The sequence below is a fragment of the Numenius arquata genome, chromosome 10, assembly GCF_964106895.1.
Source record: "Numenius arquata chromosome 10, bNumArq3.hap1.1, whole genome shotgun sequence".
Lineage (NCBI taxonomy): Eukaryota > Metazoa > Chordata > Aves > Charadriiformes > Scolopacidae > Numenius > Numenius arquata.
The window spans coordinates 23,400,341-23,418,052 of NC_133585.1; the positions used below are offsets into that span (position 1 = coordinate 23,400,341).

Genomic DNA, 17,712 nt, shown 5'->3' on the forward strand with positions numbered 1-17,712 from the left:
AATACTTGCACATGAGTTACAGTTTAAGAGTGTGTTTTGAAGTGCTACTTAATGTTTGGGGCAGATTACCCTACTTGGAAGAAATACTATAAATCCTTGCGACATTTAGACTATCATGACTGGGAAAAAAAAAAAGATACTCAATTAGACTAAGTTCCTTTACTCCATTCAAGGTGGTCAGACTTCCCCAATAATTAAAGATTTATGCTTCCTATGGGCCACTGTGAGCTAGTTACTAAGAGAAAAATACAAAAGCCCTGTCCTGACACCTTTACTCATATTTATTCCAACCACTTTTTCATTATTTGGACAAAGGGGGCAGAGGCAACTTTTACAGCAAGTGACAAAGCCAAATTAGAAAACTGTAATTATAAATAAAATACAATATGCAGAGCTTTTCATTTATAGCTCTCAAACTAGTTTACCAAAATAAATATGACAAATGAGACTTTTAGAAAAAGAAACTCAGTGAAGTGACATGCCCAGAGTTGTGCTGCTCACCAGGAGCAGACAGAAACAAAAATTAAGACTACCTGACTAATTCAAATATTTATTTCTCAGTCACTTCCAGGCCTTCATAAGCACACTATACAGTTTTTAGGGCTATACGTGAAATAGGATTATGCCCCTGTGTTTCTGGCAAGCTGCCTGCATGACCCTCAGCCTAACAAAACTTGCCTTGATCTGAAGTGACTGCCCATACACAGTCCAGTGAGGCGTTTTGCATATGCTCATTAATGGCTTTTTTTGTATTGTGTCTTTCCCTCTGAAAACATCTTAAACAACTAACTCTGGATGCCAAAGAGATAGTAGATAATTAGATAAGAGATAATTTGGGGACTAAATCAGTTAACTGCAAGAAAAAAGGTTTGCATACTAGGTATGCCCCACTAATGAAGCATTTTGCTCTTCATTAACTAAAAGCTATTGAGATTAAATAATATATAACACAGGGATCTTCCAAAGACTACACTGCAGATCTAAGCACAGCAGTGGCCAGGATGCTTTTGCAAGCTTCTACACCAAAAATCAATGTAATGATCAAAGTCATTGCTTCTTGCTTCACCACTGTGGCTCCCATAAACACAAGCTCCCCTGGAATTCTCCTTTTGGGGTTTTGGGTTCCTCCTCCTCCTACCAAGAAAAAACATCTGGGTAAGCGACATTTTAAAACCATACATTTGGCCTCATGTGATTGAATACGGTTGACCTAACTGTCTGAAACCACTGCCAATTTTTTCATATGCCAGGGAGTTCAACCAGCAAAGACACAATGTTCTTCAACTAAGGACACGGTCGTATGTGTTTCATTAGGAAAGGGAGAAGCAATGAAAAAGGACATGTGTTAGGTGGAAAGTAAAAATACTTGAAAGGGCAATGGGGATGAAGACCAAGAAGACAATTTCCAAGGAAAAACAGCCAGTAGAATGACAGCAGAAATAGAAGCAGAGTGAAAAATACTACTGATTCTGTATGAACACAGAAAAAAAAGAACAGGAGGAAATTAATAAGAAAGCAATACAGTAAAAAAAAAAAAGGGGGGGGGGGGGAAACAGAAACAATATGACTTGTTTATTTTTGCTTTTCCCAGTGATACAGCTACACCCATACAAACTTCCAGTTCATGAGTTCATGTGCACTGCAAAAGTGAGAAAATTTGCTGGTGGCATCCAAGGCAAAAAAAGAGTTGCCTGTCTTTCCCTCACATGCGGATATTAGCCTAGACTGCAGAAATTCCTACTGCATTGCATGTTCTTCCAGCCATTCATCTTGCACAGTACTGCACAGTGGAGTTGAGTTTGTTGCTTCCAAAGCACGACTGCACCCATTTGTCAAGCAGCCCATACAGTATTTCTTTGAGACCTACTGTGCAGAACTTCACTATTTAATTCTTCCTACTTCAGACACAAAGGAGAGCAGTCAGGAGATACCTTGGCTGTAGAGATGCCACAAACAGGCATTGTCTCAGAACTAAATAAAAAGGGACATTTTTCACAAAGTAGTATCTCAGAAGAGTGGATAAAGATTTATAGGGCTGAACCTCTGTACATTCATATCTCTGCTTTTCAGTAACACCACTAAAGTTTGTGAACACAGCATACAGCTTAAGTCCTGTAAAAGAATTAAGATCAAGGTGCCCTCTAGATAAGATGGTCTAACATCTGAGTTTACATACAACTGGACACTGTGCAGAAATTTTGTGGGTCTTCAGAGCAGGCAGGTTACAGCAGCCACTACATTGCTTCCATCCATTATTTCTAGACCATTATACCCAAATCCTAATTTTATTTCATTTCATGTTGCTTGCAGAAAGGAAACCTCTAAACCCTACCACTGTACCATTAAGTGTTGTCCTCTACAAGATCAGAAAGCATGAAGGCTGTAGCTCTCTTCATTTGTCTTGTAGGATCAGCTTTTGCTATTCCAGTAAGTAATCATCATTCTGTTATTACTGGGCACTTAGTTTCCCATTCTGTGAATACTCTATGTTATCCCATTGACCTTTAATAGATTTTTTATTTACATTCAGAGATTGAATATATTTGTCTATTTTAGACTCATCCCTTAAACTACAAACTTGGAATCCATGGACAGAAAACTCCTGAAAAGGTATTCTTCTTGTCCTTTAAGCATTAAAAGGCAACCTATATTATGCATCCCAAATATATAAAATACATCAGAGCGCATATCCAGTGATTGGCAAATTGATTTAGTTTTAAAAAAGGTAGGCCCCCTCACGCCAAGAGTTAGTACCAAACATATTACATAGCTAGAAACAGAACAGGGCAAAATCTAAAGCTCACAACAGAAGTTTCACTTATTTGAGAAAACTGCCTTAAATGAATCCCCACATATAATCGTTACACCCATTTCATACAAACAAAAAGCTCCACTGACAGTTGAACTTGTGGTTATCACTGCTTGAGTAAACAAGGAGGATGTAATCCTCAATTTATCCCACCAAGTGATCATACGCAGTCTCAAACATGTAAGAATTTTAGCCATCATATGTTTCATTATTCACAATACAGAGCATCAGCTACAGCTCATCTTGGGAAAGTACACTGTGGCTGACAAGCCAGATACACAGCTCCAATGGTAACGAGACAGATGTTTTCAGCAGGCTTATAAGCATGCTAATGACAGAGCTCACAATTTTGCATTCATGGTTGATCCAAATTAAAATTTCTTTTTATTGCACTATTCTGAAGAGAATTTGTGGTTCAGACAGAACAGACCTCAGCTTCAAGCCAATGAATATTTCAAATCAACTAAATTCAGAGCATGCTCTGTAGTAAGAAATACAAAATCCCAACTTTTATGCTAACCTTTTTTTTTTAAAAAAGTTATGAATTATATCCCACTCTGTGCAACTTTCCACATGCATTTCACATCAATCCAGATGGTGACCTGCATTATGAAAATAAAAAAATTAACTTTTCCTAATGAAATAGCCAGCAGAACAAATTAGGGTATAAACCCTAGTTTGCAGCCTACAACTGTCTCCCAGAGACAACTCATACACAAAACACTTATATCAAAACAAAACATTGCAATACCTGACAAATCATCAGTTCCAAGTGAATGTGCAACATCTATCCAAGGCCAGTTGGCCCCTAACAGTAGCTAATTACAGCTACATTGACTGAAATTTGCCATCATATTAAGAGACCCAAATATATTCATAAGCAACTGAGTTCTAAAAGTTTATTTTATCCTGGCAACAAAGGTATAACAAAAAGGAGTAGGCAAAAGCCACATCCATGCACATCTCTCCATTGAGCACATAATGAGACTTCCTGTAAGACATGAGCCCCATTTTTCTCAAACTATCGCTTCAAATACAGGCACCCATAATAGACAACCTTAATGACTGTTTGGCCCTGGATTTTCTAACTCTATAGAACTGGAAGCCCTTCACAGAAGACTGCTTTTTCCTTAAACTTCAAGACATATAGTATGTTGTACACAGCAGTGCCCAAAAACACATGTAAAAAAAACCTGTTCCTGAAACTTAATTTTCAAATGTCTTAGTATCAGCTTGAGATGCTTGGTAACACACAGATCACTTTTTATAAGGTCGTCAAGAAGTGTGCATTTATATTGGAAGAGCTCTTCACTGAACTTCTATTAGATTTGAGCAAGCACACAATCTTATGACATAGTGAATATATTGCCTAGTACTTTTCCTGCATCAGGAAGTACACCAGGCGAAAGAAAACTTGTAAAACATTCAGATACCACCTTGACATTAGCAAATAGGATATAGCTGATCTGCCAAAATCCATATTAATATATGTAATCCTACCACGTTCTTTTTAATTTGGTTATCAGTTTTTAATTTGGAATTTGGTTAATGGAATGTTTGTTTCCAAGCAGTCATGACTGCCCACACTAAAGCAAATGCTATTCCAGCAACTTGGAATATAAACAATATTGTAGTAAGCAATAAGCAACACTGAACATCCACAGGTATCGTTCAGAAATTCATCAGATGTTGCTGCTATTGAAAGTGTCTGTACTCACCCAGCAGATGCTGTGATGCTAACAACAGCAGAAAGGCAATTGCTGCAGCAAGAGCTAATAGTCATTTTAGTACATGCTTTTTACTCAAGCATTGGAATCTTTTCCACTGAAGTTACTGGTTTTGCTATTGGCTTGAGAGCATCCAAAAAAAAAAAAAAAAGCCTCTCAGCAAACACCTATGATTCCTGCTAGTGAGCTCATGATACAGTAGTTGCCACCAAATTTAATAGTTCCTCATAAATTCAGTTAGGAAGCAATGATTTATCAAACTCAAAGTAGATGACTATGTTGATGATGAAATAGTTAAGATGCAGCGTACTCCTTAGGGATTACTACCATGACACCTTGCAAAAGGTGCTGTCTCTCCCCCTGCCCCTCTTTTCCCAGGCCTCTCATTTATCTGTGTAGAGAAGGGGAATGTGATATTCATCTTCCTGAGGTAAGCGATCATTACTGCAGAATACAAGTGCCTGAAGTTATGACACAGAATTACTAATTAAGCATTTTAAGATTTCTCAAGACACCCGCATGCATCTATCTCCTAAAAGATCTTAAACTGAAGTGCATAGACTTCTTCAGAAACTGCAGCAATAAAAGAAAGGACAGATCAACAAATTGCTGAGAAACGGAGATGACATTTGCATTTGACATTTGCTGAGAAATGGAAATTGCTGTGAATTCCATGCTCTAGGCTAGCTTAAGAGGAGCATTTACAAAGAAAACAAATAAAGTCAGTGTCATGCCTTGCAATACAAGGTAAAAATAACATTGCATTGACTTGAAATAAGTTCTATGATTTATCAATCTCCTTGCTAATCTTTAACTTTTTTTTAAGACTGAAGACATCCACCCTGGAGCCCCAAAAGAAGAGAATGCAGGATATGTAGGCAATGGTGATTTGCTGGTCAGCCACAAAAAACTAAAACCAGAGGCATCAGTACCAGGTGCTGAGCGCAGTGGTGAGCCTCAGACCACTAGAAAACAAGGAAGAACTGGTAGCGAGCATCAAGTGAAAAATAGCCTAAAAAGCATCAATTTCCTTGTGCTGCACAATAAACCAGGTTTGGCTTCTGACAACCAGGACAGTGACTCTGGAAGCAGTGGCAGAGAACAGTCTAGCTCTGAGCATTACCAGTTCAGGAGGCATGAGAAACACAGCAATACAGCCAATCAACATGTTCTGGGCAATGCAGAAAATCCAGCAAATGTTCTCAGTCTTTATCATGAGCATAACATGTGGAATAATAAAAACGCAGTTGGCCTGTCTGAAAAAAACAGTGAAAGTGAAGAAGAAGAAGGTGTGGAAGAAGATGAGGAATGGAGTGAAGAAACTGATTACAGAGAGACGAAGCACAAAGGCCAGCAGACAAATCAAGGTAACCAATACAAAAGGCAGCAAAATGAAAACAGTATGCAGTCTGATGAAATCCTGAGAGATTCCAGTCAACCGATGCAGATAACCAAGAGACATGGTGAAAAATTTAAGCTAGAAGAAGAGAGGGAGGACAGCCAGAAGAAGCCGTATAAAGAAAAAATCTCCTTCTCTCAAAAAACTCATAATGAAGATCAGGATGACAAGCAGCAAAGCCAGGAGAGGAAAGCCAATATTCAAGTAAACTATCAGAATGATCATGACACAGTGGTGAAAAGACAAGATACGAAGGACAGTAAAGCTGATAGTGATGGTCATGACAGCGGTGATGTTGATGGCAATGAAGATCTCAGCAATACTTGGAAAGAAGCAGCCTATGAGGAAGAGGAGAGAATCCAGAGTAATGACCAGAAGAGCACCAGTACTGAGCACAAAGAGGAAGGAACCACCAAGGATGACACTGCAGCTCATAGAAAGGCCGAGGATTACCAAGCTGTCAAGATTAAAGACCTTATTCACTCTGAACAAGATGATTACTCTCCTGAACCACCTAATTCTGACAGTAAGCAACAACTGGAAACAAGTAGCTCTGTTCAGAGCATGAATTCAATGGAAAGTGAAAATAAGGTAAATTCTCTTTAAAACAAAGTTGAAATATTAGAGAAAGGGCAGAGGGAGGGGGGTGGAGAATCAGTCCAAAATTTAAATTCCTGATGATTGAAAGAACATTTTGGAGAAAAACAGGTGTAATACAGTCTGCAGAAGTCTCATCTCCCCTTTTATTCACTATTCATCTTGCTCATGTTGTGTCACTTCGCATACACCATTTAGATGAATTGTACCAGAAAGGAAATGAGCACAACTCATGTAAGAGCTCCAGCCCTGATGGGATGTGTAATGAAACATACAAATCAATCTGGATACACAGACACAAAACCTGGAACCCAGTCTCTCAAGCTAACTCAGAAAACCTGTTCACTCCTTTCTCTCCCAAATATTTTAAACACTACCATACAAAAGCGAACAGCTTGGAAAGGCACGGCTAGAGCCCCTGGAATAATTACCATCCTAGTGGCCAGGGCACTCTTACACAAGATGAAGGATGCGGTCTTTGTCCCTTGAGACAAAGGAGGATGTTGCACCCAAATCTCCCATATGCGGGTCAGCAGTTAGATCAGGGGTGTTCTTCAAAAGAAAAGAGAGAGTTTTCCTATGGCTGTTAAATAAGGATCTGTAATATTAAAAAAAATGTTAGGAGGCATCCATTTGAAAGAGGGCAGGCACCTCCCCACAGCACCAAAGAAGGGTCAGAACTGAAGACGGGTCCTTCCCTTCTCCTCCTGCTTCATGTGCTGGCCTGGCAGCTCACGGTGCTGCTGCTCCCAGGCACTATTGGCAGGCAGTTCATGCTTGCTGACCTGCAGTGCCTCAGTGCAAACTAAAACTTGAAGCACCAATTCTGCCAGCCTCAAGGCACTGCACTGCTGTATGTCAAGTACTGCAGAACCTCCAGGTGCTCAGGCCTTACTGAGCTCCTGTTTTGCTGTCTCCGCCTCCTTTTTTTTTTTCCCAAATAACAGAGCACTTTAATACTACCAGAGGCTTTATGCACTTCTCATGCATTTTGCATAGCAACGTCTTTTCTGTTGCACACACAGTAAACTGCGCCTCAGTCAGCTCTATATTTGTACCTGATAAAATTTTGTCCAAGTATTTTTTTCTTCCCAACATTTACCACAACTTCTGCTTATGTCTCTGTGACTGCACAGGTTAAGACTATAGGCAGTTCCTATGGTGAGATGGAAAATGCAAGCAATAGGAGTGAGAAGGCTCTCCTGGGTAAGCCATAAGCAAAGCCATCATGTAACTGCTAACTCTCTTCTGCTGAGGAATCTGCTGGTCTGCATTTCTTTCCTGCTTTTGGTAGCACGCAATTTCACATGACTGAACTTGTGCTGTGCTTGTGTGTAATCCTGCATCACAGTTATGTTCCCACAGAATCCCCTCCATACACCCTTTTTCACTCATTTGCTTGTGAAAAACTCACTCTACCGAGAGTGCACAAATTTTTGTGTCAGTTATAGAGGAATGAGAATTACCTTGCATTGAAATAATTCAGTTTCAGAACAGTAGCTTGAATTCAACTAGGAATGGGACAAGTGCCAGTGCTGCACAGATGGAACATGTTTCACCAAAGGAAGCGGGAAGTAAATGTCAGTCCTTACAGCAGTAGTAGCTATTTCTGAGAAATTTATTTCCCCAACCAACTCAAACCTGGGACTGCTAGAAGTCTCACAAAACTCCTCATTTAAAGTTTGGCTTGCTTTATTCAGCTGCATTTTAACAAACTTACAAAAAACCATCTGACTTACTTGTAGGTGAATATTGGGCTGTATTTTGCTTTGACCGTCTGTAGTACCTGACAAAAACACTTGGCTTCATCCTATCCCTTCTAACAATCCCTCCTTCTTGCTATGATCGCCAGACCCATGCAGGAACTTCCACTGCAAAAGAGGCAAAGTCTGCCATGCGGACAAACAAGGGAAACCCAGCTGTATTTGCCAAGATCCTGTTGCTTGCCCTTCCACCAAAGACTATGAGCATGTAAGTATTGAATTCAGTGTATGGCACAGGGGAAAGCCACCTAAATGTTTACAAGATAACACATTCCCCTGCATTCTACCATAAAACATAGTGGGTTTGGGTGATTCCAGTAATTGTAACACTAAGTATAAAGCACCCACACTCACTGACTAGCTTGAGAATAGTATGAACACGCGTATTACCTAAAGTGATTTGCTTCACTTAGCCTCTCAGGGATTATAGCTTTTCCCTGTCACTAAAAGTTCTATTTCTCCCCTTGATGTTTTAGAGCATATACTGAATACTAGTACGTGTCTAGTATAATACTACAGTACCATCTCATAAACTATATTACTTCCACACAAAAATAAATTGAAGTATCTCGAAACTGGGTGTGTAAGTACAGAGAACTAATCCTTATGTAAGTGTAGAACAACTACTGTTTTCAATACTTCTGATAACATGTATTCCCTGTGGGTGTTCACAACTGCTACACCGTATGTTAACGATATTTTATTATTGTAATGCCTATTTGAGTGACCAGAATTTTTCTCAACACAGTGGTGGTGGGGGGGATGGGTTTGTTTTTCACTCCTCTTCTAGGTTTGTGGTACAGATAATAAGACTTATGAAGGCATATGTCAACTCTTTGGCACCAAATGTCAACTTGAAGGGACAAAAATGGGACGCCAGCTGCACCTAAACTATATGGGCTCCTGCAAATGTAAGGGTTGTTTTTCTACAAAGAATTCACCTAGGTATAAAGAGCCGGTAGCCATAACCACTAGCTAGCCCCAAGTTATCCCCTTCTGCATCAATTATCTGCTAATTAAGATCTTCAAATTCTAAGCATGTCTAAGGAGACGCTTTTTTTTATAATTAAGAGTATTAAGCATCTGAATCCTAAAGACATTCCTCCTGTGCTTACCCCAATTTGTTGTCAGCCCCATCTTCCCCCTGCACTGTCTTACATGGTTCCATTGCTATAGCATCCAAAGATGTTTTTTTAACACCTTTACCAGAAAATCAGTTTTTACAACTAGTTAATAAACGAAAATGTCAAGTCCCAAAAAAACCCCCAAAAACCAAACACCCCAAACCTACTTAGATACTAAATGCAGAAGTCAGGATCTAAAAGCCAGAACTGATTTCCAGGCACACCCTGACAGGAACGTGCGCTCTCAGCCAGACTATTCCATTGCTGTTGAGAGCTCTGCTTTCATGCCACTGACTGATTCACTACACAATTCTGCGTAGAAGCTGCACAGATATATAAAGGCTATGGCTTGCACAACTGTTTAAACAAGTGCACCAAAGAAATGTAGATTTGTAACTGCACCCATTAGTTGCATTCCCAATTTTATGTATTAATGGCTCCATCAATTTTAAGCTTAACTGGAAGTTTGTTAGTGAGAATCAAATCTAACTTGGCTCAGAAATGCTTGAATGGGGACTTAACAGATCACTGTTAACAAAAGCTTTCCTGTTTGGCACAGACATCCCCCACTGTACTGATTATGAAGTGGATCAGTTCCCCTTCCGGATGCGAGACTGGCTCAAAAACATCCTTATGCAATATTACGAACGTGAACTGGATACTTCTGGATTTCTAACTGAAAAGCAAAGGAGCAAGGTCAGCAACCCATTTCAAAAAAGACCATGCAGTTGTTAGAGCCAGACTAACCACGTGGGGGAAAAAAAAAAAAAAGTGATTCACATCTTATGAGTTCTCCCATTTCCTATGAGCACTCCCTTTCTGGTTAAGGCAATTTAGACTCAATTAGATTCACAAGTTGAAAAATACACTTGCACATCTTCTCATATTCATTTAAGCTGCAAAACATTTCTGCTATGAATGTTGCTTTTGTCCAAGCAAACACAAGCCAAGTGTATTACTTTGAAGTCAGTGTCTGCAGACAAGACGTAGAAAAGTCAGAATTAGTGCACACCTCGATAAACACTGTTCATACGAGAAGACATGAAACAGCTTCTCTTCAGGAAGTGCTTTGTGACAAACCTCTTGGAAAGATCAACGAATACGTAGATATGGATGACCCAATTCATGCAGTCAATGCCATTTTCCAAAGGACTTGAGGAAACTAAGCAGCCGTAAGATGGAAGGTCTGGGTAGGGATAACTAATTAAAAGACAGAATAAGAGGGAAGAGCCAGCCAAGAGCTCACTCACCTGTGGAGTCCCACAAGTTGAAAGGACTTGTGCCATTCAGCTTTCGTTACATGACCTGGAAGAGGAAGGTGAGTGACACAGTCTGCTGACAAAGCACAGGTATGAAAGGAAGGAAGGATGGACTTGGACTCAGCATGAAAAGAACTCAAGGACCTCATGAGACTGAGTGACTGGGCAGTCACAGTAGGAGTCAAGGCAGAATTACAATACGCTCATGGGGGCAGGGGATGCCTGCCTTGGACCAACCAAAAGTAGTTCCTCTTCTGTTCTTGAGACACACCTTGTACTTGACCATCAATACAAAAGTACCTGAAAATGGGCTGAACATTTAAGAGTATAATTCACACTTTTTAATCCAGGCCCATACACTATCCATCTACACTGTGATATTCAAAAGCTAAAAAGATTACATAAGTCTGACACTCAGTTTTAATAGAAATGAGTTGCTTTCTACCATCTAGTAGACCTGCAGCATCACGCTACGTTGACTTAAAATGGAGTAAGCGTCTATTATCATTGGGCCTTTTTTGTTTTGGTTTGTTTTTTTTCTGAGAAGGATTTATGTCAAGTGAATTGGTGACAGTAATATGATTTTGAAGATATAGATGCCATAACTGCCTGTCGTGGTTTAGCCCCAGCCAGCAAGAAAGAACCACGCAGTCTTTTTGCTAACCCACCCCCACCCCTGGTTGGAATGAGAGGAGAATTGGAAGAAAAAGGCAAAACTTGTGGGCTGAGATAAAGGCAGTTTAACAGAACAGTGAAGGAAAGAGGAAAACAATAATACTGATAAAGGAATATACAAAACACGATTAATGTACCGCCACTCACTGACCAGACCCAGGAAGTCCCCAGCCTGCTCAGAGAGGTGATTCCTGTCCCCTCCCCAGCCAGCTCCCAGCTATAGACTGGGCATAGCGTCACGTGGGTTTGGGTCAGCTGATCTCCCCCATCCTCTGCTCTAAAAAGCCATAACTGTTAAAAAATAGTTTAAGTTAAACCAAGTCCTGGGCTGCTCTAACTCTGGAGTAGAAGCTGCATGCAGTAGATCACAGCAGGTTTATACAAAATACACTTGAGCAACACCAAAGGCTACTTGCACAGTGACCAAGAGAGACACTGAGCTCAGTGGCACAGAATGTCTCATGCTAAATGGTATGAATTAGATGATTTCTAAGATGGCTCATTTCACACCAAAAGCTGAGTTGCTTGCCTCAGGACAGAAGATCAACAAATGTGATAAAATAGTCTGACGATTAGGCCATGGGAATTTCACTTCCTTTTTAGTTACTACCACAGTTGACACAGACAGCAATAAATATCATCTAGACTGCTTGAGGCAAGTTGTTCACGTTGTGTATGGTCACAAACACTAAAATCCATTTCCCCTGTGGTATTTTATCAAGTTTCATTTCTCCAAACCACCTCCTTGCTGGATAGTTCTCTTCAGGACAGATCTTCATCCCTGAAGAAGAAATAACATTTTCTCTGTTGTGTTCAGGTCAAAAAAATATACCAGAATGACAAGCGCCTTGTGGCTGGCGACCATGCAGCTGAGCTGCTCCTGCACGACTTTGAGAAAAATTACCGTATGTATGTGTATCCTGTGCACTGGCAGTTTCATCAGCTTGATCAGCACCCTGTTGATAGGTAAAAAAAATAAAAATAAATCTTTGTAGATTCAGTTTCATGTTTAAGCTCAGGCTGTTTTACTTTTCTAAACCAGTCGAAGGATTCTTTACATACAGACTCAGTCTCTCAGCTGACAAAAAACAGTATTCCCCTCTTTCTAAGGAAGCATTAATCTCTAACACAGAACTTCTCTCATTGTTTTGCTGGAGCCATGTCTTAGATTAGAACCTGCGATCCTCTTGCCTTTGATAGCTCTCGTGTATAGACACATTAAGCTCTACAGTGTCTCAATAGCTACTGATGCCCTGATCCCGGAGAAAAACAAGGCTTATGAAACCCTGTTATTACTGAAGCTAAGAGCAACAGGCCAAGTACAAGGGCAGAGGCCTGTCAGCAGTAATTCACTAGTGAGATACCCATAGTTTTCAACTAATACTCCAGAAGTCTCTCAATTTAAGGACCAGATACGGCAAGACTGCACCTGTGTCACAGTTCAGAGGAAGCCCCCCGCTTCTGAGAATATGATTCAGAGTTCCAGCTTTTGGTCATGACTCTTGGTGGTGGGATCCATTTTTCAAGGCTGCAGGCCCTCAATACCTCGTGCTGATCACACCTACTGTCTTAGAACATAGCTAAGCACCTTTGCAAGCGTGATCTGCTGAAGTTTAACAGCAAAACTCCACAACTGATGAGTTGTGAACAAGTCACAGTAATACTTGTTTTAGGAAAAAAAAAAAGTTAATGAACAAATAGCAGTTAAAACATTTTAGTTAACTTTTTTTTGTGAATCTGTCCCAGCTTGTTACGATGATGTATAATACCTGATAAATGAACAAATAGCAGTTAAAACATTTTAGTTTATCAGGTATTATACATCATCGTAACAAGCTGGGATAGATTCACTGTAGGAGCACCACAACAGAATCCACCAGGGCATCTCTGTTAAAGCCACTGTTGTCATCTTCTAGCAGCTTAGATAATCTTTGATGATCCTGATGATTTATTAATTAAATAAAGCTCTACACACCCACTCTTTCTTTCAGATTATTAACACACTCAGAGCTTGCGCCTTTGAGAGCCTCCCTTGTTCCCATGGAACACTGCATAACCCGCTTCTTCCAAGAGTGCGATGGAGATCAAGATAAATTCATTGCTTTGAAAGAGTGGTGCCACTGCTTTGGGATTAAGGAAGGTAAACATAAAAGAACAGGCAGATGCACAGGACAAAATGTTCCTATCAAGACTAGGCACATTCTCAGACCACAACGTACAGGAAAGAAATTGTAGCCAGAAGCTCACGGCTGTTCTGCACAGAGGCAAATGGAACAGTAACAACAAGACTGCAAAAGGTGCAAGGTTCTGAATTGTTTTATAAAGATAGGAGAAACTCATCTTTTTCATTAGGAAAAATTTGGGAGGTAGTTTGTACTAAATATCAAATCATTCCTATGTGGTGTCTGAACCTCTATGTTCTGCATGTCTGTCTCTCAAGAAACACTCTATTTTATCCTTCTGTGCCAAAAGAAAGGCAAAGCGAGCTTGTACTTTTAAATTAGTGGTCAAAGCATATTGATTGAAAATGCATTTAAAGATCTCAAGCCAAGTAGGAAAAACAACCGAGATCTCTAGGTTACTATATGGAACACACACACTGTCATCACGCTGTAGTTGCAGGCCAAACCGTCTGTTTTACCTACTCTGTCAGATGCAACAGGTGCTCAGTGCCCACCAGACTCCACACATCAGGAGGCTTAGGCAGAGGCAGAGACAGTTTCCGAATCCTAAATAGGCTAGGTATATGTTTAGTTCAGCTCAATCCACATCAAGGCTTCTCTAGGAAAGTGAAAAGGTAGGTACTACAGTGCTGGAGATGCCTCTAGAATTAGGCAGCAGCTGAACAGAAGTTGTCATGATAGCAATTTGAGATTTGCACAACTACATTCAACCTAAGGCATTCTTTTGCAATCTACTTTCTTCTGATCTAGCCCCAAGTGGCAGCTGAACAATACTGCCAGTCATTAAGCAAAGGTAGCAGTAGCACACGTTAATCCTAGGCGTTTGGCTAAAGATGTGTGTTGAAGAAATGTGTTCAAAATCCTACTAACAACTTCATAATTTTAAGTGGAGACTGATTCTGGTCAGAGGTCAGACATATAGAGCCTTCATTCTTCCCAGAATTTTTACAGCTCTTCTGATGACAATTTGCCAGTCACAAACCACGCATGGAAGTAAACTGCAAGGAGTTATCATAAAACACAAATACTGCTGCCAATAATTATTCATCCAAAGAGGGGTTTATAGGGTCAGTCATTTGTGAAGAGGGGGCTGGAAGGGATTCTTGGCTCACAGACAGATCAAGGAGACCTAACACTAGAAACAAGAAAGCTCCTACATCAAGAAGGGTCTAAATTAATGGCTCCTTAATATGATAGCAGCAACCATACTTGTTTTTTGTTAGGGATACATGAGCCTTCTGAAACTTTAGTGTATCACTTTCTTGATAGTGACATAGCATAAAAATATCTCTTTGGCATCAAATGTTAATAACATTTTCTTCTTCTTTGTTGCAGAAGACATAAATGAAAATTTCCTGTTCTAATGTTGGCTGAACAGAATCCCAGCACTGCACTTAAACTGGTGAAATATGTGAACCCTGTTTATTTCTGAAATTAATAACTTCATAGTTTTCAAGACAAAGGTAGCATATGGTTCACTGCATTCTTATCAAATAACACAAGTGCAGAAAAATTCTACATTCATTAACAGCAGAAAAAATTAACTACTTCAAGTGATTCGTAGTTAAACAACCAGTGTTTTCCCCACATGTATCATTGATTGCTCTGAACCAGTAAGTAGTACTAACCTGGTGAATGAGCTGTTCACAAAACTCTTCATTAGAATTATAGGATGTGGATTTTACCATACACTGAAAAAAATTACCTTGAAATAGGACTTGTTTCCTTTATTTACTGTATTGTCAGTTTAACACTTTACATAGAAGCCTCAAATAAAATAAAAGTTTGCCTAGACATAGGTTTTGTCAGAAGTTTGTCAAATAAAAGGTATCAAGGCAACGGTTCAATGAAAATTTCATTTTAGATTTAAGGGAAGAGAAGAAACCAGGGTGCAGATCATATACACCAGCCCTTAAACCATAACTCGTAAAATACATGAAAAAAAAATCAGCACTTTTCTGATACTTCCCGCACCTCTTAGAATGCAATAAATATAAGTACCAATGCCACACAGTAGAATTCCTGCTGACAAACTGCAAAATGACATAATTGTATGAGCATGGTGAGTGTGGATGCGTGTCAAAAGACACTGATTAGCAACAGGTCCACCATCACAAGGAGCAGAGGACAGCAGAGCTCCAACACCTCCTTATTCTCCTGAGCAGGCACATTCTTCCTTCCTCCCACAGAAGTACCAACTACTGCTATCATTTTTCCTGAGAAATAAATGCTATTTCTTTCATCATCTCCCAAGTTTTTCTTACCTGAAGGCAGGTACAATTTAGGCATAAAAAAACAGGACAGAATGAGATTATGCCTGAATCCCATACTCCAGGCATGCTCTGCTGTAAGCAAGAAGCCCAAAATGGACAAAGGAAGGTCAGAAAACACTTTTCACCTGAACCACGTCACCTTTCCAATGACAAGAAAATGGGACTCAGAAATGCTGATTTGATAGCTCAAACAGTGAAAGTCCACTTGCCCCTCATTAATTTTCCCTTGAACCAGCAAAGGCTGCTAATCTGAGTCCAACTCCAGCGTTATGCCCTGGGAGATAATGAATCAAGATATGATTATTTTCATCACAGGCACTTCTTGCACAAACAGATTATTTCCCACCAAAACCAGTTGCACTGACAGCTTCTCCCATAAGCCTGACTTGTTTCCACTTCACATTGTGTGACATCACGCAGCATTGTATATAAATCAACCTGGATTGCATGTACAAAAGCATATTCTTTGTGCTAATTCCATTTGAAAAAGATCCTTTCTCTGGGACTTCAAATGTTTCAGGGAAGAAGTAATTTTGACAGCATTTTTTCTGCCTGACTGCAGCCTATTGCTTATTTGCTCTTTCTACAGCCAAGGGTCATCCATCTTCAAACAATCAAATATAGTTCACACAAAGACAACTCACAAGGGATTGACATATTCTCCACTGAGGCTAACACTCACCATTGCTCCACTCAACCCAAGTCCTAGAAAAAGATACAATGAAATTGAATTGATCAAGGCAAACAGGGAAGATTTCCCTTTAAACAGTCCCAGGGCAAGCAACAATCACCACCAAGACAATTACAACCTTGGATATATAAAGAACCTAATGTATTAAGGAGCAGATCAGCATCCCACCTGTTTTGAAATTCTCCATGATGCTGCCACTTCCAATTTTCCACTGCAAGACACAGAAAAGGAGTATTTGTTAATGTATGCATGGGTAGATGCTACAGTCATGGTACAAGACAAAATTTCACCTGAGCTCTTGCAGTCCACGAGGAGGCAAGCACCACCAATATTTAATCTACAAATTATAAGAACATTAAGAGCAAGGATAAATGAAAGCTAGTTTCCCCATTGGTACTTTAACTATATTGTTACTATTGTAGCTTAACTTACAAATATTGTAATTTTTCTTCATTTTATGAAACAGAGAAGATAAAGATAGTGGTAATTTTATTGGCCTTCTGTAGACTTGATTATTTCCATTTAGTTTTAATGAACCTAAATTAAACATCTTATCTCTTTTCACTGACTTGACCATCTGAATCTCCTTTCCAAAGGAGATCGAACTCCTTATCAGTGTTGTACTGAAACCAAATGTATTTGCATTAAGTTTAATTTTCAGTCCTCCTGCATGGCCACATGGAAGACTCCAAAAAGAAGGAAATAGAGGTGACCACCCACCTTGCCTGTCAGTTCTGGGTCAACAGCCCACACCAACAGGCGTGGGGTGACAATTCTACACTTTGTGGCAGATCACTGATCACCTTTGCATGAATGCTTCCCCAAAAAACATCCTTACGCTATGAACTCTGGAGAACTGCACGTACTTTATAGGAAAAAAATCAATTAGCATTTCAGCACATTTCCCAAATGTAACTGAAGAATATTTTAATTTCTATCTCATTTCGGGTTTTGAGGTTTTGGGGGTGTTTTGTGTTTTTTTTTTTTACAGTCACTATAAATAGTTATTTTCAATGAGGATGAGGACAGTCTTTCCAACTAGTCAACAACTAGCTGTGCAAACACAAACATGGCAGTGTAGAAAATTCTATAAAAAGCATGTTTTCTCATTTCTGCTCTTTCATCCCTGTGCTTTATGACCAATATCTACTCTGTTGCCTCTACAACAGGCAAACAGGATGCTGTGTAACAAATTTACAGTTCACCTTGCAT

General features: G+C 39.7%; 1 protein-coding gene across 1 annotated transcript; it reads left to right on the plus strand.

The window, feature by feature from the left end:
- The first annotated feature begins 2,373 nt into the window (after positions 1-2,373).
- SPARCL1 (SPARC like 1) lies at positions 2,374-14,900 on the plus strand. Its single transcript, XM_074154898.1, has 10 exons — positions 2,374-2,427; positions 2,557-2,610; positions 5,363-6,526; positions 7,669-7,738; positions 8,385-8,503; positions 9,086-9,206; positions 9,979-10,115; positions 12,171-12,319; positions 13,345-13,493; positions 14,872-14,900. Exons 1-10 carry the CDS (start codon positions 2,374-2,376, stop codon positions 14,898-14,900), a joined length of 2,046 nt encoding a protein of 681 aa, XP_074010999.1.
- Positions 14,901-17,712: the final 2,812 nt, after the last annotated feature.